Source organism: Equus przewalskii, chromosome 2 (assembly GCF_037783145.1).
Source record: "Equus przewalskii isolate Varuska chromosome 2, EquPr2, whole genome shotgun sequence".
Classification (NCBI taxonomy): Eukaryota; Metazoa; Chordata; class Mammalia; order Perissodactyla; family Equidae; genus Equus; species Equus przewalskii.
This window is the reverse complement of record NC_091832.1, coordinates 88,449,798-88,475,735: the sequence shown is the minus strand read 5'-3', so window position 1 is coordinate 88,475,735 and position 25,938 is coordinate 88,449,798. Positions and strand designations below refer to the sequence as shown.

Below are 25,938 nucleotides of genomic sequence, written 5' to 3'. Positions count from 1 at the left end.
TGATCATTACACTTTCAGTTTTACAGAACAACACATTTGCCACAGGTGGGCTTAAGAGCAATGGATCAACTTGACAAACTGTGTTGGCACGAGGGTTTTGCATGCTCGTCAGAGGAAATGCTATTCCTTGTGTCTATGCCTTAATCATTTACCTTTCTCAGAGTTTTGTACCCTTCTAATTCCAGTGCTTCAGGGATCGCAGTTTTATGTGTGGATTTAATAAGTGGAGTTGGGGGTGTGGGCAGGTGCAAGACAGGAATTAGGGAGAATGCTTTTGGTGGTTTTGTGGTGGCGGTTTTGTTGTCTGGTATATAATCATAGAAACTAAGGAAGATTCATGCTTTAAATCTTATGGATCACACAAAAAAATATAATAAAAAAAGCCATGTGTTTTGATTGCTAAGCTATAAATATATTTATTAGAATGTAGACTTATGTCTTTACCATGTTTTATTTTGTCATTAACAATTTTTATTTAGAACACACGCTGATTCTGCCAAATCCACCTCTTCTGAAACAGACTGCAATGATAACGTTCCTTCTCATAAAAACCCTGCTTCCTCCCAGAGCAAACATGGAGTAAATGGCTTTTTTCAGCAGCAAATGATGTATGACTCTCCACCGCCTCGTGCTGCATCTGTTTCTGTAGACTCGAGCCTTTATAACCTGCCCAGGAGTTATTCCCACGATGTTTTACCAAAGGTGTCCCCATCGAGTACCGAAGCCGATGGAGAACTGTATGTTTTTAATACCCCATCCGGGACATCGAGCGTAGAGACTCAGATGAGGCATGTGTCTATTAGTTATGACATTCCTCCAACACCTGGTAATACTTACCAGATTCCACGAACATTTCCAGAAGGAACCTTGGGACAGACGTCAAAGCTAGACACTATTCCAGATATTCCTCCACCTCGGCCACCGAAACCACATCCGGCTCATGACCGATCTCCTGTGGAAACGTGCGGCGTCCCACGCACGGCCTCAGACACTGACAGTAGTCACTGTATCCCTATAGCAGGGGTGCCGCCATCTCGTAGCAATACCATCTCCACCGTGGATTTGAACAAGCTGCGAAAAGGTCAGCTCTAGTTGGCTTCTACTATGTTAGAGGTTAATGATAGAAAGTCTGTTTTTCTGACTATGTGTTCTTTTAAGCACACTATGATGTGAAATGAGAGTCCCTTTTTTTCTTCAGCCCCGCAGTTACTTACTCATGTAGTGAAGATATCAGAGTCTGAGTAGATCCCTGGATGGGTGTTTGTGTGTGCAACGTGTGCCTGGGTGCATGTTCTGCTGGAAGGGAGGAAAGAGTTGGCGTTTTCATCCCTGGAGAAGTATGGCCTTAGTAATACCTTCCTGCCTCAGGAAGCGTGCACCCATGTCTCCCACTTTCTGTATATCCTGGGCAGGTAGACCCTCTGATAGGGCAGAGGAGCAGGAAATGGACCAGCCACAAAGCCCCTCCGAGTCATACCTTTTCCTGTGTGTGTGCCATTATGGCCGCTTCTGTGTCACATCTGTTGGGCTCCGTTTCCTTCCTTCCTAGATAAGCAATTTTTATATTTTGTCTAACAGGTGATATTCAATTCAAGTCAAGCCATTCTGAGTTTTGTTTGCTTGGTTTTATTTATTTTTAAAGGTCTGAGTCTTCTCTCTATCCTTAACCATTTCACTTATTCCTATACCCTCTCACATATACTCATACTAGAGCCTGCCAAAAGTTACAGACCTCGAGAAGGGAAAAATCGAGTCCGCTTTATACTCTTGAGATTCTTCAAGTCCTAAAAACAGAAAGGCAAAGTTTAAAATGCACATACTCTAAAAACTGTGTGCTAATGTTTCTCTCTTTTGGGGTAGAGTTATCCAGCTGTCTTAGAGAAGAGAAAGATTTAAAACTTCATGAATAGTACTTGTACCAATACTTATTTAACCATTCAATACCAGTTTCCAACTCCCTTCTTGAAGTAGCTGTATAATCTGGTTGTAAGTTACTAACATATAAGTTAGGCCCAAGGTGGTGCAAAAGATGAGAAAATAGAAGTATTTCTTTTCTCTATCTTTAGATAATTCATCTCATCACAGGCTTAGACATCCACTCACTGTCATGATCAGTTAACTGGTGCTCTTGGCATATGAGTGAGTGTCTGCATTCTCTAGTGGTTTAATGTGCCAATTCAAGATATTCTGTGAGCATCCTTTTTAAAATCTGTATGTCTGCATGTTCCTGTGTGCTTGTGTGTGAAGAAAGAGAATAGGTCAATCCTGATTACCCAGAGAACTGGGAAAGCTAGGAAGAAATGTTGATCGTTTGTTCTCTATTTTAGATGCTAGTTCTCAAGACTGCTATGATATCCCACGCACATTTCCAAGTGACAGATCTAGTTCACTTGAAGGCTTCCATAACCACTTTGTAAGTATAATTGACCTCGGCATCATCAACTGTATTTCATTGTCAAAATCTTCGTGCTTAGTGCCCTGAGACTAAATGAGATGTTGTAATAAAAGTCCCTTCACATCCATATGAATAGGTGTGACTTAAAATTGCGTTTTCCTGTTTGACAATAGTTTTGTTTATTAAAAGAAATGTGTGTGTGTTTTAGAAAATCAAAAATGTATTGACGGTGGGAAGTGTATCAAGTGAAGAACTGGATGAAAATTATGTCCCAATGAATCCCAACTCTCCGCCACGACAACATTCCAGCAGTTTTACGGAACCAATTCAGGAAGCAAACTATGTGCCAATGACCCCAGGGACGTTTGATTTTTCTTCATTTGGAATGCAAGTTCCCCCTCCTGCTCACATGGGCTTCAGGTCCAGCCCAAAGACCCCTCCCAGAAGACCAGTTCCTGTTGCAGACTGTGAACCACCCCCCGTGGATAGGAACCTCAAGCCAGACAGGAAAGGTAAGGGAAGCCTGGCATAGCAAAAGAGTCGGGGTTGCCAGTTTAGATCTGCGTTCAAGTGTCCTTAAATCCAAAACAGAATTGGGACTAGAAATTCAGGAGCATTTCATATTACCTTAGTTATCAACTTCTTTAAGTAAAGCAATATGGCTACTCATAGATTAATAATTATTATATGTTGATGCCCAGGTGAGATTTTTAAGTCTTCTGTCTCTGGAGCAGAAGTTACAAACCGAAATATTGAAAAGGATTGGCAGGCAAGAGGAGAGAATTAGGAGAAACTAGAATGCCCTTGCCCCATCTCAAAGGAGTAACAAACTGCTCCTTGGCTACAGTCCTTTGTTGACTTGTGAAAATAACATGGGCCTGTACAGGCAAATCTTCTGTTCTATCAAGAGAAGCCAGAAATTTCAGATTTTATATGTATTATCTTTTGATTTTTAAGTTCTGTCAGACAATTTAATTATTAAAAATATACATATATTGCAGACCAAACCAAACACTTCTGTGAGCTAGACATGGCCTTTGGCTGCTGTTTTGTCACCTCTTCTCCAGAGTATATAATGTCAAATCTGACCTGAGATGATTAATGCGCTGGGCATAATTCTTTAAGAACAGTGAGGTTGCTTGTATAATCTCTCCATTCTGTTCCTATAACAACTTCTTAAAAGTGATCCTGCCTTTGCTGGGGTATAAATAGATGCTTCTAGTCTATTCTTTCATACTGGCCTTCATAAGTAATGTTAAATTCTAAGGTAGCATGGTCTGTTAAGAACTCAGTGTGAAAGAACCTTTTGAGCCAAATTGGCAGTGGGCACCCAAGTTTGAGTGGTTAAATCCAGACAACTAGCTGTGTTGCAGCATGCTGATAGTGTGACTTAATCTCCACAACCAAAGAAGTTGGTATATTGGCTGTGTGGTGAGCGGCGCCATTTCTGGGCAGTTGAGCAGATTTGGAAAGTCTCATGCTATATTTAGCTTTTTAAGAGCATGTGATGTTTGTGTAAATTTCTCATTAACCTGGGCTTAGATCGTTATTCATTCTACTTGAGTGCCAGCTGTGAGGAACAGAGACTGAGACTCATTCTGAATGTCTTAAGAAAATGAGTTTTGTTTAGTTTTGCTTTTAAGTAAATAAGGCTACCCCTGTGCTGAAACGAGAAAGTTGTGTGGGACTGAGGCACGCTGGGGAGTGTCACTTTGTCCTGCTCTCTCTGCATTTCTGTCCTAAGGGAGGTCTTTGCATCTGCTTGGTTCTCTCTCACGTTCTTCTCTTCTGTTTAACTGCGTATCCTCTCCTTTACGTGGTTTCTGCTATCTGAGAGCTTTGGCCTGCAATGCCCCTTGGTGGCCTCGATTCTGCCTCGTGGCTCCTTTTTATGTGTCCTTATGTAGCCTCCACATCTGTTGCTAATCGCCTCGTTCATTACTTACTCACTTCAGATTGTGCAGAGAGAATTTGATTGGTCTCATTTGTCTTTTCACACCAGGCCACATGGTAGATTGTAGGCCAGCTCGTAGATTGGCTGCCATTGGGTCAAGTGCCCACCTTTGGTCTGACAGCTGCAAAGACAGTCATGTGTAACACCCACAGCCACCCAGACAACGCAGGCAGCAGGGCTGTAATCAGGGATGGTTATCTTAGAAAGGGTGTGAACGTCACTCTTTTTTTATTTGTTAACTTTTCCTTTTTTTTCTCTTTGTCCTTATTTGTCTTTACATCTATTGAGACATTATTAGTCATTTTCTTCTTTGCATGCAATATGCAAAAGTATGTTTGGACATGTATAGATTCAGAATTGAGTCCACAGATCGATGAAGGATTAAGATAACATGTATCGTGAACTCTTTGAAATATTGAAATACTCATTTTAATGCTAAACTGATTCTTTCCTTATTTTCCTGTAATTAGTGCACATTAGCAGTGAACCTCTACTTTTTAACCCCATACGTAACAGTTTTATATCTTGAGGTGTCCCAATAAATGTGGAGGTGACGTGGTTTAGGTGAGGGCACAAAGCCGAGTCCTCCCTGCTCTGGTCTCCTGCCTGCTCCATCCTCCCCTCGGGCTCTGCAGAACACAGTTTGGAAATTCTCCATATATTTCACAGTTAATGATTCCACATGGTCAGCATAATGCAGAATCAGAAAAGATCCCTATTTATATGTTAAAAAGTTTTAAGATCATAATGATATGCTTTTAGTATCATCTGTGTCTGACAGAGCTCATATACCTCATATATTATTTTTTATATATATCATAATACTATGGCATCTATATGTATATCATATATATTACATATATGTATAATTATCCCTCCCCGTGTACATAGTAAAAGTACTATATATTCTAGTAGATAGAATATATAGTATTCTATGTATATATATATTATAGTAATATATTAATCTCTAGATTAATTGTCCTAGTCCTCTAAACCAACCTACAGTGACTTTACAGTGGAAGAGAACAAAGTAGGTTCTTGATTACTTCTGGAGATTGTGTTCAGTCTTTTAAAGATTAACAGAACTGATGAGAGACAGTCCTGAGCTCATTGGCCAGATAATTTATTTGGTATCTTTGCTTAGATACAAAATGAACTGAGAAAGCACCCAGAATAAAGTACCACATAGTTTTTAGCAAAATCGAGGAAAATAGATTTAGCAAAACAATAAAGAGGTTGCTAAAACCGTAGTAATAGAAAAAGCTTTTTGCTTTTTTTTCAGTACTATTCTGCTGTTTGAGTATATATGATACAAGAGAGGAGGCATGAGAAAATATTTGATATTACAGGGCAAACTTTGTCAACTCGCTTATAGCTATTCAAGAAAAACACATTTTAAAACTCAAATTCAGGACTTGGAGCAAAGTTTATCCATAAAAATGTAAACTGTAGGACAAATGTCTTATTTGGTCACGAAAATCTTCTCATTGTACATAGCATCAGATGAGTCGGTTTTAATTTCAAATTTTCTGACAGCAGATACGTGACTCAACCTATTATTCTAGTATTTCTTATTAACCAAACCTCATAATAAGCAATTCTAATCCTATCAAATATGACTTGATTGGTTTCAAAGGCCAGTGTAGCCAGTTCAACACCCAATATAACCGGTTTCTGTTATTGTCTTCTTTGGAAGGAGCTGTAATAAATGAGTAACATTCTCGTGTTGTTTATACCCCTAATTATAGATGTCAGCTGCTGTAGTTAGTTGTATAGATGAGTTTTTTGAATACTTCTGAGTAATTGAAGCTGCAGAAATACACGGATGTTCTAAACACTTGTGTTTACTGTATTTTCATGGACCCCTCGTCCATCACCCGACTTGTAGTAGCTATATTTTTACCCAAAGTATTTCTGTCACCATAGTATTTGTTTTGAACCAAGCTTTGTGTATATTACCAGAGGAGGAAAACATAATTTGCATGTATTTTATTAAATATTAGGAAAGCAGATGAGTCATTGGAAATGAAGGGCAAAATATGTTTTGATTGCTTTAATTGAAACTTTTATATTTTAATGGAAACAAAATTTTGTAAATATGGGAAGTTTCTGTAAGATATCTATTGTGGCTTCTCTTAAAGTAAGTCATTACATAAATCTACCATATGTCGGGCCAGCCCGGTGGCGCAGTGGTTAAGTGCCCACGTTCTGCTTCAGCGGCCCAGGGTTCACCGGGTAGGATCCCAGGTGCGGACGTGGCACGGCTTGGCAAAAGCCATGCTATGATAGGCGTCCCACGTATAAAGTAGAGGAAGATGGGCATGGATGTTAGCTCAGCGCCAGGCTTCCTCAGCAGAAAGAGGAGGATTGGCAGAAGTTAGCTCACGGCTAATCTTCCTCAAAAAAAAAAAAGTACTTTTATACTGTAATAAATGTTTGGAAGAAGAATGAATGATACCAGTAAATATAACTGGATTTTAATAAACAAGTCTGAAAGTTTGCATCTCAAGTCAGAGTTCTGGTTTGACATTAGTTTAAAGGAAATGAGTATGGAGTAAATTTTGATGGCATAGCCTTTACATGTGAGTTTTTTTCCACTAAATATTCTTGACCTTCCAATATAACTATCCTTATTATATTCCTCTTTATACAATGAGAACGTTAAAACAAGTGTAAAAGCTTTTTAGTATGCTACTTGCTATTATATTTTAGAATTAGCAGAGGATAATAATGTGAATTATTCTTTTTGTTTCTTGATTTTTGAGATGCCTACTGGAAATCTGTAAAGCTTTGGAAGAGTAAATAAATTAGGCTAAGTTAAACCTGTAATAATACGGAAAATAAGTTTTCCACTCTGAGTTGAATTTATGTAAGCAGTACCTATTAAAATAATACTGAATAGTGTGTGGACTTTTCAGAGGATTGCATCTGTTTATTCGAAACATGTCCTCATGTGACTGTCTTGACCATGGGATGACTTTTGAAACAAGATTCAGTTCCCTCTTAAAGGACAAACAAATATGACATTGATCAGATTAAACACCACCAGCTTTAAGAGAACTACAGTTCATCAACCTACCAGTGATAGGATATTCCCTTTGCTAGGTCTTGGGTCTCCAAAAACAAGGAAGAAAAGGTGGCTTTCCTCAAGAAGCTCACTGGCCAGTGGAGAAAGTAGAAAAGTAAACACATTATCATAATTAGCGTGGAAGGGGCTGTGGTTGAGGTAAGCTCTTGGCACTATGAGCTAAGCTCCCCTGAGGAAAGTCTGAGAGGGCGAGCGGCAATTAATGATGGCAGAGGAGGGGGGATGGCAGAGGATCTTCTAGTCAAGAATAAACAGCATGCCCAGATCCTTTAAAAAGAGCAGGGAAGGGACTGGCTCAGAGTTGTGAGTGGGAGGGAAGGAATAAGGAAGGGAAAGCAGGAGGAGAGTATGAATGGAGAACAACGTCAAACACCTTGCAGGGCCTGACCCTGAAGGCATTATAATCCATGCTAATGAGTTTGGGCATTATTCTGAGGACACCATTTAAGAGTTTTATGCAGGCCAGTAATCATCAGGTTGGCTTCTAGAAAGCTCTTTCTAAGATGTAAGGGTATGATAGAAAAAAAAAAAACCTGGATGCTTTAATGTAAAATGTTAAAAATCACACTTTTTTCAGCAGCTTCCTCAGAGAGTGCTTTGCCCAGTTTTCCAAATCTGGGGTTCTTGAAGCGTTGGTTTAGAGATGATCGAACGGGAAAGGCAGAACCAAAGTCCCTTTTTCTCCTTTCTCTCCTCATAAGTAAAACTGAGCTGTCATTTGGGTATGACTTTCATTTCTGTCTGGAACATAAGTGTCAAATTGAGTTTGGAAGGACATAAAGAAATAAACGTAACAAAATGCCTGAGTGACTCAGTGCAATTCAGCACACCATTTCCACCTTACAACTTTTGTCCTAAAATCAACCTGAATCTTTGCATGGAGTAGAAAATACATGTACATTTTACAAAAGCAGTTTAAAAATCTCACTTAATACAATATTTTTCTATTAAGAAAGCCAGGGAGTGCCCCTGAGAGTACTTGAGAGATGGCATTGGTTTGGAGGAGAGATGGTCAGTTAGGTGTCAAGTATCGGAAGGATAATTGGAAGTGACCTGTCAGACAATTGAAGTATGGCACAAAATCATAACGAGGTAAATTTCACAGTCACGTGACCTTGGTGATTTAACCACAAACACAGATAAGATGCCAAAGGTGAAAAGTTGAGAAATGCCAAGAGCGACCACAGGTAGATAACCACACTGAAAAATCAGGAGGGGCGGCTGAGAGCTAACGACAGTGGGTCTTTCAGAAGAGGAGGAGAACATGCTGAGTAAGCCCCAGCAGACCAGAAGGAGTTCTAAAAGCAGTTTGCAATTGTTAAACATCACATCACTCCTGTGTCAGCCATCCGTGGCATTCAGGCAGATGTGAGATCTCAAACTGAACTGAGGAGTTCAAAGGTGAACTCTGAACACTGATTTCCTAAGGTTCTCTTTTCCCTGAAGGGAGAGAGAGAGGTAAGGTAGTGTGCTACATGGCACAGGAGCGCACTACACCAGCAGGGTGAGGCTAGAGGAAGCCTTCCTGTGGCCTCTGATTAATGTTGTAACCTGAGCAAGTCTCTTAACCTCTTCTGTTTCTAGGAGTTTCTGATCCATAAAACTAAGAACTGGATTTGGTCTAAAAGGGCCTTTCAACTGTAAAATAAACGTATTTTTCTATAGTAAAACCTACCCTCTGCCTCTTACTTTTTTTTGAGAGGAAGTACACTATTTTGAGGAGTTTAAAAAGCTGACATCCTCCTTTGTTTTAGAAGAGTGCCCTGTGTTGTGGGCCCTGAATAGATCAGCCTTAGGGTAGGAGCATGGCCCCACATTTTAGCAGTCACATTTTAAGCTAGGCCTGCCTCATTTCTGAATAAACTCAATGGATTAACTGTCTGACTTAGAAAATTAGAGAATCTTTGCTTTTTCTTTCTTATAACTTAGAGAATCACATTTTAAGAAATTTGTAGATTTGGGTAAAATGCTAGATATCAGCATTTCATCAGCAAAGATTTTGTCATCTCATAGATGTCAACAACTTTGTAAATTCCAGGAAAAAAGAAAATTTGGTGACACTGAGAATAGTGTGGCTTAAATTACTGATTCAAATGATATTGCTACTCTTGGCATCCGGGCTTCTCATGGGGAAAGTGTCTGAGACCAGCTGCTGGGTGTTGACCTTGTACTTCTGATAGACTTTGAGCAGTGCTTGTATGTGGCAGAGATTGAATGAAAAGAAAATGATGGCCACCGAATTAAGGCTTTCACATACTTAAATTGAAGCTAGACAATCAGCACTTCGAGAATCTAGACATCTTATCTTTGCCAAGTGATGCCACCAGGCAGCCACTAAGTATCCACGGGAAACAAGTGTTGGTCTTGTTTTTGATCTTGGATTAGTGAACATTGTAACATTCTCCTGCTTCTCTAGAGGGACTTTGGTCATGAGGTGAAAGAACAGTCTGATTAAGGTTTTTAAAACATCTCCATCAAATTAAGAAAGTAATATTGTAGGGAAGTAGGCCTTGGGGCTTTCTTATGAGACACCAACCTTCAAAGAAAAGATGTAAGTGAGATCTGACTGAGGGGTTGTTTTCTAAGACATGTTAGAAATTCTAACAGCTAACATGGCACGTGTTTTTCCTCCCTTCCCCAAAATAAAGATAACAACTAACCAGGCTGGTTATCCCACTTTAGCCCTACCATCTTTTATAACACTTTGCTTATTACAGTGTTGCATGCAGCTTCCTCCTCTCCCTTGTACTGAGCATGAATGATATGTAACAAGATTGAAATATTCTCCACAAACAAACTTTTGTTTATGCTTTTGAGATGTAACATTTCTGCTCAGGGCTCTGTTGCTTTTTTACAGAATCCATTTTTCCAGTTAAAAAGTAACGTTATATTAAGAGAGTCTTCTTTTTACCAATTAGGTCAGAGTCCTAAAATTTTAAGACCCAAACCCCATGGTTTAGAGCGAACTGATTCACAAACCATAGGTGACTTTGCTACAAGAAGAAAGGGTATGTACTTTAGCATCGCATGCTGGATGGGGCGTTGGGAATTTATTTATTTTATGATGTTTTTTCTTAAAAAGTAAAGGAGAAGAGTCTTAAGTACTACTGTTGTTGTAAATGGAGCTTCCCAGCACGTTATTTCTAAAGTGAATGCTTCCCATAATCCACGAGTGTACTTGTTATGCCATTAACAGCAGCATGTTAAATATTTGATAATATGTGATATTGAGTCTTGTCCTTTTGCATTATTCTTTTAACCTTTTAGATATCAATACATTGTTTTCTTTAAGCTTGTTTGTGAGCTGCTTGTGAGTTCCAGTTGTCCCCTGTATTTATGTATAATGTATGTGTCTGTTCTGAGACAATACAGATCATTTCCATGGATTAATTATTTTATGCCATTACTTAGAATTTGACACTAAACTGCTGTTAGCCTTTGGGTTTCAAAAAAAGTGAAACATAAAGAAATACTTTCAGTTGGCACACTATTCTGTATATGTCCATTTTAAGTGTATAGATGAGCAAAATTATTTTAACTCGAGCTTAAATCAGTCTAGCCTTCACAAGATCACATTGAGCTTTTTGTATTTGAGTTGACAAAAATGCCTAGTTATAAGCCTCAGTGAATCTAGATAATCCTTTAAAATGACTACCTATGTTACAATTTGTTGGTAATTTTAACATAGTTGATTAAAATTACACATATATGGACAAAGACTAGGAGGAAACCTGGAAAAATAAAAACAAATTTTTTAGAGTGGTAGGGTGAAATGTAACTAAAATATTTACCTAATGTATTTAAATAGTCTCCTAAAATATAGTTAATATTAACAAATAATATTGTTTCAGTACTTTGCATGTTTCATAAATTTCTGAAAAATGTCTGTCTTGACTTTAAGAAAAGGGCTGAGTGCTCTGTGGTTATGTGCTAGCATAATAATTACTGCAATCATGAGGTAAATAAGTAAAGACCACTATTAAATAAAACTAATAAAATATTAGCATTTATTTCTTTTTATTTCATTTGGTAAAGGATATTGTTGGTTAAATTAAGCTAAAAATTTGAGGTAATTGTTTTCTCAGAACTGAATTTAAATCTAAAGCTATAAGTATTGCTTTGTTTTTTTGTTTCCAGACTTGGCATGAATTAATTTAAAAGATTTGATCGTTAATTCTTTTTTTCCGGTTTTTGGTGTCAGCGAAGTTTTGCACTTAATACTTTCTGTACATGATTTCACGTGTAGTAGTATAACTCATGCTCCAATGTAGAAGAGTAGGAACGTCTTTACATAGATTAAATCTCCATATTTGAGGATTAAACTAGTGAGAAAAATGAAATAAGGAAATGAAAAGTGTAAATCAAGTAATCGTAAAGGAATTGGGTCCTATTACCCTTTCTCATTTACTTTATATTCATAAAATATTTGCTTAAATTTAAGAAGCAACATGTTGTAATAGAGCTTTAGACTTTGAGTCAGCAATCATGAAACAGCATCTGATCTAGCTTTCGCCCCTGATTATTTAGCTGTGTAACCTTGGGCAAATCACATAACACCCATGGACCTCATTTCCTGTGTGAAATTTGCTGGTCTTAGGTGAACTCTGGCAATAACACATAAATAGAGATATAAAGAGAGGATCTTGTTTTGTTTTCCAAATTTCTGTATGCTGAAATCTCTTTCTCTCTCTTTTATTTCAGCCAAGCCAGCACCTTTAGAAATAAAACCTTTGCCAGAATGGGAAGAATTACAAGCCCCAGTTAGATCTCCCATCACTAGGAGTTTTGCTCGAGAGTAAGTCTTTAAAATACGTAGGTTGATGGTTCGTCGTAATGGAAAATGTCTGCAACATTGGCTCCCAAAGGATGATTTGAGGACCCCCCCCCCTTTGGGGTTCTGTGAAGTCAGACTATTTTCATTAAGATACTAAAATGTCCTTTGCCTTTTTCCACTCTCTCATGAGTGTACACTGGAGTTTTCCAGAGGCTACATAATATTTGATGATATTGTTGTGACAGCTAATGGAATGTGTATTTGTATGCTCTTGTGTTTTTAAAAAATGTTCTTTTGTTTGTAATAGTGAATATCAATAGATATAACCCATACAAATAAAGTTCCTTGGGGTTCTCAATAATTTTTAAGAGCGTTAAGAATTCATGAGGCTAGAAATTTCTGAGAACTACTGATATTGAAAATATGGTAGTTTCTTGTGGGGATTATTTAATCAAGATTTATTTAAATGTATATAGAGAAATGAAAAGAATATACAAAGTCGCAAACCTGTGCTGAATATGTGTTCATGTTTTATGTATATATATAGTTAGGTTTTTTTTAATAGTAATTCTTAAATCTTCCTTTTTATATCTGTGACTTTCTATTTATCCCTCAAATCACTAGCAATACTTTTTTGTAACTTGATGCCCAAAAATATACTCTTACAATATAGCTGTGCATATTAATTGTGCATTTAAATGTGTACAATAAATGGTTTTATAATAAATCTGTATAATAAATGTAAACGTAAATGAATATTTCTGAAAGTGTGAACTATCATTTTTATTTTGAAAGTGATTTTAGAAGTTTTCGTCAAGGCTTATGTTTGTGATGATCATTTCTGTAATTAGCTCCTCTAGGTTTCCCATGTCCCCCCGGCCAGATTCAGTGCACAGCACAACTTCGAGCAGTGACTCGCACGACAGTGAAGAGAATTATGTTCCCATGAACCCAAACCTGTCCAGTGAAGACTCGGTATGTGAAGTCATTTTAACTTCTCTCTTCCTGAGCAGCCTTTCTAAATCGTTCATGCTAGAACCTTTCTTCCAGTCTATACATTATACCCTTAATCTTTCTTTATATACTTAACGAAAAAGGATAAAAGACAGCTTTTTTAAATGCTTTTTAAAAATAGTTTCACAAAGTCTAAGACCAACGAGGAGTCAAAGTGTAATATCAATATTTATAAAGTAGATATAAATTAGTCAAAAATCATAAAAGTTTTCCAGTTACATTTCTTTTAGGATGTACTTGATTTTTGTTTTTTGTGGTTCTTTTTTTTTCTTGAGGAAGATTAGCCCTCAGCTAACTGCTGCCAATCCTCCTCTTTTTGCTGAGGAAGACTGGCCCTGAGCTAACATCTGAGCCCATCTTCCTCTACTTTATATGTGGGACACCTGCCACAGCATGGCTTGCCAAGCGGTGCCATGTCTGCACCTAGGATCCGAACCAGTTAACCCCGGGCCACCACAGTGGAATGTGCACACTTAACCACTGTGCCACTGGGCCGGCCCCGATGTACTTGATTTTTGAAACTACTCAAGAAAACCTTTTATACTGAAAGCATTTTATAATGCAGTTCTCCAGGCCCACTTCAGGGCCCTCTCATGGTGAAATGATCATATACAGATATTTTGGTAGTCTTTCAATAATACACCCTTAGATAAGGCTTAACGATTAAAGAAGATCTGTTACAATCTTAATTTATTTCAGACTAGCTATGTTACCACAAGGCACAAGAATTTTATAATAGTAGCAAGTGTTATGTTTCCCAGAAATCAGGTGGTTGCCAGAAAATACTTCAGATGTTTAAGAATGCAAGCCAATTTTAATTTCTTAAAATATTTTGCTTTTGCTTTTCCTTGAATCAGATTCAGTGCTTGCTCTGTTATTTGTGTTTTGGTAGATAAGTGTATCGGTTAGGATGAGATTCAGCCTCTGAGTAACAGAAAATAAACAAATTAGCAGTGACCTAAGATAGACCTTTCTTTCCCTTTCCATGGAAAAGTCCAGAGACAAGCAGACCGCGGTGGTTGTGGCAGCACTGTGCTACAGAGCCCTCAGGGATTCCGGCCCTTCCGGCTCTCCAGTGTGCTGTTCCCATAGAACAAATTGATGCTCCAGCCAACAGATTCCCATTCCAAGCTGCAGAGTGGAGGAAAGGGAGAAGAAGAAAGGGGGGCAGCCTGACTGCCACACAGAGAAGGTTCTCAGAGCTGCCATATACGGACTCTTGACCAGAACTTAGTCTCTGTGGCCACGTGGAAGGGGCTGGAAAATGTAGCCTTTGTTCTGAGGGACAGTGGGCCTGGCTAAAAATCCCATTCACTTGGGAGGAGGAGAGAAGATATTGGGGCACGACCAGGGGGAATCTGCCAGGACAAGCAAATATCTGATGTCAACATTTAGAACGAGTAACATTTTAGTGGCTTTATTTTTCTTAAAACAGTCCTATTTAGAGGTTTAAAATATAAAGTCTAATTCTATCAATGACTTCATTTGACATCTTTGATGGACTTTAGGCAAAAACCAGTTCAGGGAACAAAACTAAGAGATTTGAAAAGCTTTATTTGGTGCTTAAACTAATTTACCCTTAAAAATATTATTAAATTTATAAAGTGTTCAAAAATGAATAAGATAATTTAAAATATTTATGTCAACCCTGACTTAGAATGCAAACTCTATCAATAATGTTTTCACTAATTTTTCATGGCAGGGCAATTTTTATTAATTGACTTCTGGTTTTGAAGTCACTATTTTTTAACTTGATGAGTGGTGTTTTATTATTTTTTTTATTTTTCCTTTTTCTCCTCAAAGCCCCCCAGTACATAGCTGTATATTTTTTAGTTGTGGGTCCTTCTGGTTGTGGCATGTGGGACGACGCCACCTCAGCATGGCTTGATGAGCGGTGCCACGTCCGCGCCCAGGATTCAAACTGACGAAACCCTGGGCCTCTGAAGCGGAGCGCGCGAACTTATCCACTCAGCCATGGGGCCAGACCCCGTGTTTTATTATTTTTATTAACTTATTTTTTTTCCTCGTTACAGTAAATAGTCTCTAGTAAGATTCTGAGTAAATCTTCATGCTATATCGGCGTATATATTGTCATCAATTTTCGTCTTTAGGTGGTTGGATAAATTTTTTTTATTACAAAAGTAATTATTTTCTGAGATACTAAAGTCTGTCCTTTTGCCGAAAATAGTAAATAACCATAAAAACTTTGGAAAAGACATGTTATAGGAAAGTTTGAACATATGATTTGTCGTAAGTGTTAGGTGAAGGGAAAAGACTAGAAAGAAGAAGATTACAATCAGAAAGTCAAAGGAAATAAAAATATAAAATTGTTCTTTCATGCTTTATAACATTAAGCCAGAACAGTATTTTTACCTGCCACTAGAGGTGTCTAAATAACCACCAGCTGGTGAATTTCGAAAGTACTTAGATCCTAAGTGTTAGAAATAAGCAAAAATGTCCCAGGTGAAAATATCCATCTGTCGTTGACAGTAGAAAAGTCAACTCTGCCATGTCTCTCTCCTCATGCTACCAGCTGCAAGAGCTCATCATAGTCCACACAGCTCTTCCTTACAAAAGAATGTGACAAGTATACCAATATTTCCCACGCCTCTTGGAACTTAGTGTATTAATGGAATACCATAGAAATTCATAAGATCTATTGTGTGCTTGGATTGATGAAGTCAGTAAAAAAGTAGTCTTAGAGAAATTGAGACAGGATCTGATCCAGTCTGGTTTATACATACCTTGAAGATTAAATTCTATCCAGTGCAATTTTGAAGCATGATATATTTCCTATCCTGGTGACCATGGAGCAGGCGGTGGCTAATGAAACAGTGAACTGCTGATGCTCCCTGCTCATTTATACAGACATCCAAAGTCAGACATTCGTGAAGTGAAACTTTAATGTGACCCCTGAAATTCGAGTGACAGGTCATCATTACTAAAGACATAAATATAGTTAGATAGCAATAACATGTTATGTAACAACAAAAATATGTTCAGTAATTTTACATATTTTGAAAGAATTTTAGAAGAACAAAGCACTAGTGTATTTTTTTTTTTTAATTCACAGAACGCAAATAATAACTCCTGGAATCTTACTGTTTTTCTAAACTGTTTTGGGAAAACATTGGGTTAAAGCTAGAACACGGAGACAGTCTGTTCCCAGCTGAGATTAGATCAAGAGCAAATAGACTTCCTCGTAGGGGCACAAATTTTAACAATACTTAAAGATGAAAAAAGTTCCAGTTCTAGTAATAATTAGACAGAAAACAGTTTAACTAGCAATTCCGAGAAATTCTCTTTAGGAGCAACTTTTTGAGATTAAATGTGTACGTCGTATAAACTCACAGATTCCTTTTATAGCCTTGCAATACTATGAACAATTCTAGGCATTTCCAGTTAGGGAAATTCCAGCTATAGGTTCTTTCGTTGGTCACATTTGAATACAAAATTTTACACGCACACACATAACACTGCTGCTTGATTTTTTTTGTGAGAATGAAATATGGAGTCATTCAGAGAATAAATTTTAGTTTCTTCATGAATTAGAAAAAAAATGGGGGAGGAGAAAGGCTATTTGTACTAGTTAAGCACCAAGACTTGCTTACATTTTTTATGCCCTACATGTTATTTCAATACTTTTTTAATGTTTTGTTAGCAGTAGTTGATAAGTTTGGTTTAAAAATCTGTTGCTATAGATAGGGCCATCACACTCAGTTGTGCAGGTTGTTTACTGCATAAATACACTGCATACAGTATCTGGTATGTACAGTAGGCTACACACGTACTGCATTTGTGAGTTTGTGCAATCCAGACCATGTCCCGCTCACAAACCTGTGGGCCCTGGCACAGAGCTGTGTCGCCCCAGAGGAAGGAGCCCCTTTTTCTAATTCACAAAAATGTTTCATACGGGCTCTCAGCAGCCCTGCTTACAAATGAGGGAATAAACTCAATATTTTTCTAGCAATTGTCCTTTCCTGAAATCAGTTTCCTCTGTTAAACCTGAGTAAAAAGAAGTGGCGTAGCAATGTAAAGAATCAACAGAACCAGTTTATGCGGTTTCCAAATTGTTTTGTTCATCATGACAAGTATAAATTAAGTTCATTACGTGATTATGGCTTTCTTCAAAAGTTTGCGATAGCCTGTGAACATTAATATCTACATGACAGAGGACACAAGGGTGAAAGTCCCTAATAAATATATAGTCTTGTCTAGGAGAAGTCAGCAACATTTCTAGATGAGGTGAAAAGCAGCAAGGCCTGGAAACAAGCCATTTGTTGGAGCACATTTAGGAGATTGTCACAATTAGGGTAGAGGGTGTATGTGGGGACATAAGTTCCTGTTGTCCTTTCCTTTTTATTTAGCGTTGATCTTCAAGTTCCGAGGAAGCTATTCTTCCTTTTTCTGGCCCCAAGCTGTTTCGTTCTTGTTGTTTATTGCTGTCCTTCATCTTCCTTTTTTCTTCTCTCTTTTTTAGACAACAGTCCTTCTATCGTGCAGGTTCTATTAGGGACAGAACGGATAAAGCTAAGAGAAGACAGGAAATTAAGTGGTAAAAACTCCAGACCGTTGAAACAAAATAGACTTTGCCAATAGAGATTATTCATAGCCTTTACTCAACCTACTTATTCCAAACTAATTTTATTGTGAAAGCCTTTAAATAAAATATAGAACTTCTTTAAAACTTTAACTTGAAAGCAAGGAATATAAGGATCCTGTAGTTAACAAATGTAATTGAGAGAGCATTTTAATAGTATTCAAGTTGAGCCATCGCAACCAACTGTAGCTTGATGTCCCAGTCTTAGTTCGAACCAAGTTTGACTTTTGAAACTGCTTTTAGCTTGCTCTAAGCTGTTTCAGTCAATTTTTTGAATATTACTTATATCCCCCCATCCCAAAAGATCATTTAATTTCTAAGCAGACTTTTCTTCAAGCTGTGTCCTCTTGAAATAAATATTTAGGCTCCAGTAGACAGCAAATGAGAGAAACAGTATGTCTTGCGAATGCTTGACAGTTGATTTTGTTGTTTTCTACTTTCAGAATCTTTTTGGCAGTAACAGTCTCGATGGAGGAAGCAGTCCTATGATCAAGCCCAAAGGAGACAAGCAAGTGGAATACCTAGACCTAGATTTAGATTCCGGGAAATCCACGCCACCACGTAAGGTAAGTGAAACCTCATCCTGTAAATACGATTAGCTCACATTTTAAACCTGAAGAATCATATCTCCCTTGGGAGAATTTTATTAGTGTGTTTCATTTAAATTTAATAAAATCTGTTACTTAATGCTGTTTTGTAAATCACAAGTAACAACGTTATGGAAACCAGTAAATTAGTTTTTTCCTTTCTAATAGTATGGAAGTTACACGCTTTCCATTCTTTCAACAGTTCCCATTGAAATGCTTACTTAACAAACGCTAACATTAATCATTGTCTTCACTCGCTTTCCAGTGTTAGCTCAAAATTACTGCCCTTCTGACCTATGTGCTCTTTTTGTCCAAAATTGTAGGTTTTTCCTTTTGTTAACCCCACAAGTTGAACATTAGTAGTATTCTTATTCTACAGTGTTTGTTTACATTTTCCTTCATGTTTGCCAACTTCTTTTGTTATCATTCCTTGTCTCTGAGACCTTCCTTCTGTAATCATTTTCCTTCCTCCTGAAATGCATCCTTGAGAAGATCCTTTTGTGGAGGTCTGTTAGTGGCAAATTCTTACACTTTTTGTTGAACTGAAATGTCTTTAATTTGCCCGCATCCTTGAAAAAGAGTTTTTTTGAGTTCACAATTCTTGATTGACAGTAAGCTTCTCTCAACACATAGAAGAAACTGTTTGCTATCATTGGCTTCCATCGTTCCTGTTGGAAAGATGCTGTTGGTCTAATTGCAGTTCCTTTGCAGGTAGTCTGTCTTTCCTGTTTGGCTGGTGCTAAGAGCTTTTCTGCATCTTGGTGTTCTGCAGGTTCACTACAATGTGTCTAGACATCTAGACATAGATTTCTTTTTGTTTATCCTGCTTGGTAGAAGTTGTGCTGTCTTTATTTCTGGATTCTTTTTTTTAATTCTAGAAAAGTCTCAGTGGATATCTTTCTAAATATTGCTTTTCCTCTTTTTATTCTCTTCTTTGAGGTTTCTGATTAGACATTAGTTAGAACATCTCATTCTATTTTCTGAACTACTTCTTCTCCCTTTTTTTGGTGAGGAAGATTGGCTCTAACATCTGTTGCCAATCTTCCTCTTTTTGCTCAGGAAAGATTGTCACTGAGCTAACATCTGTGCCAATCTTGTCTATTTTTCGTATTTGGGATGCCACCACAGCATGGCTTGATGAGTGGTGTGTAGGTCTGCCCCCGGGATCCAAACCCACACACCCCAGGCCACCAAAGAAGAGCACTGAACCACTACACCACTGGGCCAGAGCCTGTTTTCCGTACTTCTTATCACTCTTTCATATTTTCTATCCTCTTGTCTCTTTGTGCTTGCTTGGATAATTTCTTAAGATACTATTTATGCAATAATTTCAATATCTGAAGTCCTTGGAGGTCGGAATCTGTGTTTATTATTCTGCTAACTCACATTCTTGATGGCTCATTTCCTTGTGTGTTTTATACATTTTTGTTGTGAATTCATTTTGCTGAGCGTGTTTGTGGGAATCCTGCAGACCTAAATTTCCTTCAGAAAGGATTTGCATTTGCTCCTGCTAGGAAGTGGGCTGTGCTACCACCCTAGGACCACCTCAGTTCCCTTCAGGGGTCCTTAACGTAACAGGATAGTCTCAGGTTCGACATGGCCTCCCTCCCAGGGCCTTCTGATTGCATTGCTGAGAGTGGCATTCTTCCTAAAGACAATACTGCCCTTAGCGTTTAGCAGCTCTCTGCTCCCTCTGTTCCCCTCATGCCTTGGGTATTGCCCACACTTTCTAGTGAGCCCAGCAGTGTGTTAATAATGATGTCTGTTTTAAGTTAGCTGCTATCTAGTTGTGTTCTAGGAGTTATCAGGGCCCATCAGTCTATGCAGTTTGCCATTCTTCAAATACTGCTTTTCAAAAAACATGTCTTAGCTCTGAAAGTAAACACTGATACATATGCTCAGGACTTGAAAAAGTCAAGCTTAAGCTGAAAGCTGGAGGGAGAAGCCAGTTGTGCATCTTAAGATGAACCGGGTGTCTGCTATCCCTATTTTATAAGAATTTCATCTGTGATGGGAACATTAGTTTGAATTCTCGTATATAATAATTTTAAATTTAAGGGGAAAACAGCATATAGTTAAGAGAGAAACAATATTGTTAAATTGAGGTAATGTTACTTTATTGTGTGACCAAGCAGAATTTTGAGAATTATTCACAGTCCATATGTATCTACATGAAACTGAAATTCAGTTTTAAGACTGAATCACTCAGAAGCACTCCTTTATATGTGGGACTTTATGAGGTTTTCTCTTTGCTTTTTAGCAAAAGAGCAGTGGCTCAGGCAGCAGCGTAGCAGATGAGAGAGTGGATTATGTTGTGGTTGACCAACAGAAGACCCTGGCTCTGAAGAGCACCCGGGAAGCCTGGACAGACGGCAGACAGTCCACAGAGTCGGAAACGCCAACCAAGAGTGTGAAATGAAAATATTGCCTGCCATCTCTGAACACAGGAGAACTGAATTGTAAAGATAAATCTTGTTTGACTGAAGATGATTTGACACTTCTACTCTAGGTAGATCCTCAGACGAGTAGAGTTGAAGTCAAAGGACCCTCCAGACGTAATCAAGCAACTCTGACTGTAAATGGTGCTTTGTGGTATCTGAACAATTCATAACATGTAAATAATGTGGGAAAATAGTATTGTTTAGCTCCCAGAGAAACATTTGTTTTATAGTTAACACACTTGTAGTATTACTGTATTTATGCACTTTTTCATTTAAAGCATTGGTTTGGGTATTCCCAAATGTACTTAACATAATTCCTTTGGGAGTTCTTGTTTGTCCTCACACTACTCTGATAACATTATTAAGTTAACTGAGCTACTTTTAGATTGGGAAATTGCTCTTTAAACTGCAGTCTAACAACATTAAAATGAGAAGTAGATTCACAGTTTACCTTTCTACCTGAAACTTCAGGTGGGTGGTAACCATTAGCCTACAACTAGAGAGTATAGTTGGACTCAGCATTCATTGCCTTCCAAAGGGCTGGGGGCAGTGTATGTACTGGTGTCAGGCCCTAGTTCTCTGATTCATGTACATTTAGTTTGCATTGGTGGATCTGTATCATATTTTGTTAATTCCAGTGTTTTTGGCTCAATGAATGAGGATTCTGCCAGGTGAGATCTTGCACCTTGGAAAGACTGAATAATTATACTCTCAAGTAAGCCTACAAAACTGATGGCATAGGGTGATATTTGCTGTCACACTTATTAACATGTATGAAACTTTACATTACTTGCAGAAGATAGATTATATAATGAATCAGGTACGTACCAGGCACTGATGTGCTAATACACTGATCAGGTTTAGACATGGAGCTTTAGCTGTGTTCCTGTTAGTCCTAATATTGGTTTCCAGTTTGGAATTAATGAAACAGTGAACATTCACTGTTAGTTATAGCAACATACTGTGATTTTTAATTAGACAGCAATTCAGATTTATTACTCTCAGAATGAAATTTAATCTTTTGACACCATAGTGCCCTATGATTTTTTTTTAACTTTACTTAATATTCTTCTTGGCCTTATATTTAAATCCCTATGCAATTAATATTTTATATCTGCCTTTGTTAAATAAAATAGATGTTATATAAATGATTCTCATATGTAGCACCTATTGCTTTTCCAGTAAAAGAACTAAGGATTTTGTACTGTGATTTATATTCACTGCCCCAATTCAAGAAATGTTGGCGCCTTGCTATAATGTGAAATCTTAGAGCCATGGACCTCTTCCAACCAGATTTCTGAAACCACCAGAGGAATCATGGTTCTGGCTCATGTATAACGTGGTCCTGTGACGTGGATATCAAGACCACAAATTATATATAGTGAGGCTACAATTGTATTGATCTGTCTTGGCTTTGCAATGTAATTTAGAAAGCAGGTATAGTAGTTTGTTTGTTTGTTTGTTTGTTAACTACATACGATCTCTTATGTGTTGATTTGAGACTTAACAGTTTTGGGAGGGGGCATAGAGATAGGAGTGCCCGCAGCTGAGGCATGGCTTCCTCATTCTGACCTCTACCTGTTGCCTGACTCGACAGATGTGCCCTGATTTCTGGCCTCTTGGCCATAGTACTGTGCCTAATCAACGTCATGGGTTTATTTTCCCATTCCACGAACTAAAAATGTTCATAACAAGATGAATTGTAGACTCGTAACATTTGATGCTTTTAAATGTTTGCTTCTTTTTAAACAAAAACTAAAACCCAAAAGTGAATTTTGAGGTTGATTTTTAAATAAAAAAGATTGTTTGAGTTTGGTGTGTGCAAGCTGTTTTATAATGAAACCACAAAATCTGAAATCATTGAAATGTGCCTAAACTATCAAAACGCACAAGCCAGTTGATGTGTGAAGATACTAATTGTGTTATGTGGAGGACACACATATTTTGAGATTTAAAACACAACAATAAATATATTACTAATTCAAAAATAGAAATCTTCTTTAAAGCTGCCTATCAGAAGAGTCTAAGGCAATTATGAATTTTTTAGTGTAATTTCTCCTTAATTTTTTACGTTATTTTTTAAGACATACAACTCTCTAGTTTATAGAAAATTTTCGCATTATGCAGAGTAATTTAAGAATTGAAATGTATTTGGCAGTTTACTTGAAAACAAAATCACATTGAACATTATTGACAAATTAAAAGACAGTTTCTTATAGAGCAGTATTTTCTAAACATGTTTTAGCACTAAAATTTTTTTAAATGAAATTTTGTGTAACTCCAATACATAAAGCCTGAAAAGTCCATTTTATCAGTATAAATGTATTTTGAGTTCACATTTGTGTTTACTTATCTTAATCCATTACTAAGAATAAAATTTCTGAATAACACAAATGTGAAATTGAGGTTATAGATAGTTGCCAAAAAACCTCAGCAGCCAATTTATTTCTATACCTTGTTTTATTTGCATACTATCAAGAAAATTGTGATTCACACAAACATAAGTAAGTGCAAATAATAAGGGTTTTAAACCCACATCTCAGGAGGCTCTTTAATTAGAGATAACTGAAGTTGTATTCTAAGGTTCATACAAAAATAAATTATCCTGGTAGTAGAAGTTAATACATAATTAGTCTCCAGTATGATAAAATAGGCGTATGTGACTCATTAGAATGTGCATTTTTATTGTTTTATTTAAAATAATGCACTTATAAAAATGAAATTTGAGTCAAACTCTTTTAATACCCCAGTCACCTTCAAGAAGCTGAGTTTTGGCCAGACATCAGTTGAAAACCACTGATTAAGCGTGTGACAGTTACGTTATAAATCAGAAGTCTTTCTCCCACATGTTTGATGTTCTCTGCCTTTTATTCCTTGTTTTGAAAAACTAAAATTTTATGAAGGTTTGAATACCAAAGTACAGTTCTGCTTTCAAAAATCAAAATTCAAACTTGAATAATTTAAGCTATTTGACCCACAGAAGGTAGTAAGCTACAAAAGATTGTTTTTATCTAAACTCTAGTTTATACATTTTCATCTTTATTTTTGTCAATATATATAAGCTACTGTGAGCATTTTAGAGAATTCCATAAAGGTACTATGAGTGTGTGTGTGTATATAGCATTGTATTTAATCATAAACTAATTTGATATAGAAATACTGCTATACTGGTACATTAAGGTCATAAGTCATAATTTCTTTTGGACTCTTTTTACATTTAACTAATGGGCGTCACTATCTCCATATTCATAAATGCATTTAAACTGGAAATTGAACACCAGTGTTTGTTTGGGTTTTTTTTTCTACTAGTGGGAAATTGTCTGCTTTCCCCTTTTAGTGAAAACAGTATTTTTTATATTTTGTTAAAATGTTAGCTACTTTATGCCTGTACACTATACCATAGACATTGATCATAATTCTTGGATAGTCCCAAACACTCTTAGTGCCTCTTTATGTGGCCCATTGAAATATTGGTATTAGTATCTTGAATGAATACAAAGCCTTTAGAATTTTAGAAACAATGCAGTGGGCATCCTTCCTGTTCCTCTCTTTGGGTCATTTTGGTAGGTCTTGTCCTCCATTGTCAGGTAAGCAATCAGGCCAATGACAGGGATTGTACATACGACCAAATCGAGTGGATGCACAGAGAGAGAGATATATGCTAGAATAAGAATTATTGTCAATAGCATTGGATATGTTATTTGTAAATCTGTATATAATTTAAAATACTGACAACTATGAGATGAAAAGCCATGGTGTAAATGAACATTGTAGACATCGTGGACTTGATGTGATGAGAAATCGCTTGTCAGGTTGTGGAGGTAATTGGTTTTAGTCTGACAAAATATGTTTGTATACTACTACAGCTTGAAATAGTTTGTCTTCTCTTCCATAGACTTATCTTTAAGTTCAGTATAATGTCTGTTATGAATTTTACAAAATATTTAGTCAAGCCATTACCACAGTTTCTGCTTCTTTTACTTAAAGAGAGAAGGTTTTGTGTGAGTTCTCGTAACCTAAATTGATTGTTGATGATCATCCCAAATTTCAACAGCAAAATCTTATGTCTAAATTTATTTCTCCCCTCTTGCACATTTTCTTTTGTAAAGATCCAATTGTAGATATTTTCTGCTACCAAATAAAACTTTTCAAACAATTTGGTTTCAAGACCTCAAGTAGTTGATTTGGATACTGAGCTTGTGCACCAATAAGGACATATGTATTGATATTTCTGACCCTTCTTCAGAGTCTGTCTCTAAATCAAAAACCCAGTTCTGCAATAAACAGTGCTGCCAGTCTTCCCAGTCCTACTTTTATAGGATCACTCATTTTCTGCAACAAGGCTCTCACTAAGTCGTGCTAGAATAGCATAGTCAGGCTCTCACTAAATAGGAAAAGCTTCTGAGACTGTTGCCATATGCACACACCCTTGTTATTCCTTCATCTAGTTCGCACTGCCACCATTTTGTTGAGTAAAAGGCCAATAAATAAGGGGCTGTCTGCAACCTTTACCATCAGAAAATATGTTTTATACATAAAGCATGACTTGGGAAATGGTAACTGGCTGGGCTTTTTCATTTCTATGAGAGTTTTCAAACATCTCCGGTACTTCATAAAACCTTAGGAATTACTGTCAGTCAGTCCTTTAGCCCACTCAGCCCAGCGTTTTACAACTCTTGACTCACATTAAATCATATTTCGGAAGTTTAGGGAGGGAAAGGTTATCTTCTTTGAGGTCATTTTCTCCTCATCTGTCTTTCTGTCACCTTGTAAATGGTGAAACTTCTGGATATTTGCATATAACTTCTCTGTAAAAAAAAAGCTGCTTTCTCCGATATAGAAACATTTTTTGAATTACAGTTTTTCTAGGAGAGTTTTATGGGGAGTAACTTGGCAATTCTGTGAATGTGTGTTACTGCATATTTAAAGGCTGAGTCAGTGATGGGAGGCATTTTATTAACTGTTGTGATGGGTAACATTCCTCCCTTAGATTCCCGTTTTTAATATTACAAAAAAATATTTTTTTAATAAAATAAATGAACGCATAGAAAATTAAGTATCTAAGATATGTCTCTATACTTCGTT

At 37.2% G+C, this 25,938-nt stretch overlaps 1 protein-coding gene across 27 annotated transcripts in view; it reads left to right on the top strand.

Moving 5' to 3' along the window:
* Positions 1 to 25,009, top strand: part of GAB1 (GRB2 associated binding protein 1) — a 117,492-nt gene extending 92,483 nt beyond the window's left edge. For 12 of the 27 annotated variants that reach the window (XM_070608910.1, XM_070608908.1, XM_070608923.1 and 9 more), the window contains 8 exons: positions 480 to 1,081; positions 2,328 to 2,413; positions 2,604 to 2,907; positions 10,356 to 10,445; positions 12,139 to 12,232; positions 13,063 to 13,186; positions 18,269 to 18,391; positions 20,673 to 25,009. In XM_070608910.1, coding sequence (XP_070465011.1) covers positions 480 to 1,081; positions 2,328 to 2,413; positions 2,604 to 2,907; positions 10,356 to 10,445; positions 12,139 to 12,232; positions 13,063 to 13,186; positions 18,269 to 18,391; positions 20,673 to 20,831 — 1,582 coding nt within the window. In that variant the 3' untranslated portion in view covers positions 20,832 to 25,009. The remainder of the gene's footprint in view (positions 1 to 479; positions 1,082 to 2,327; positions 2,414 to 2,603; positions 2,908 to 10,355; positions 10,446 to 12,138; positions 12,233 to 13,062; positions 13,187 to 18,268; positions 18,392 to 20,672) is intronic. The other 15 variants (XM_070608934.1, XM_070608935.1, XM_070608916.1 and 12 more) reach the window with 2 other exon arrangements.
* Positions 25,010 to 25,938: the final 929 nt, after the last annotated feature.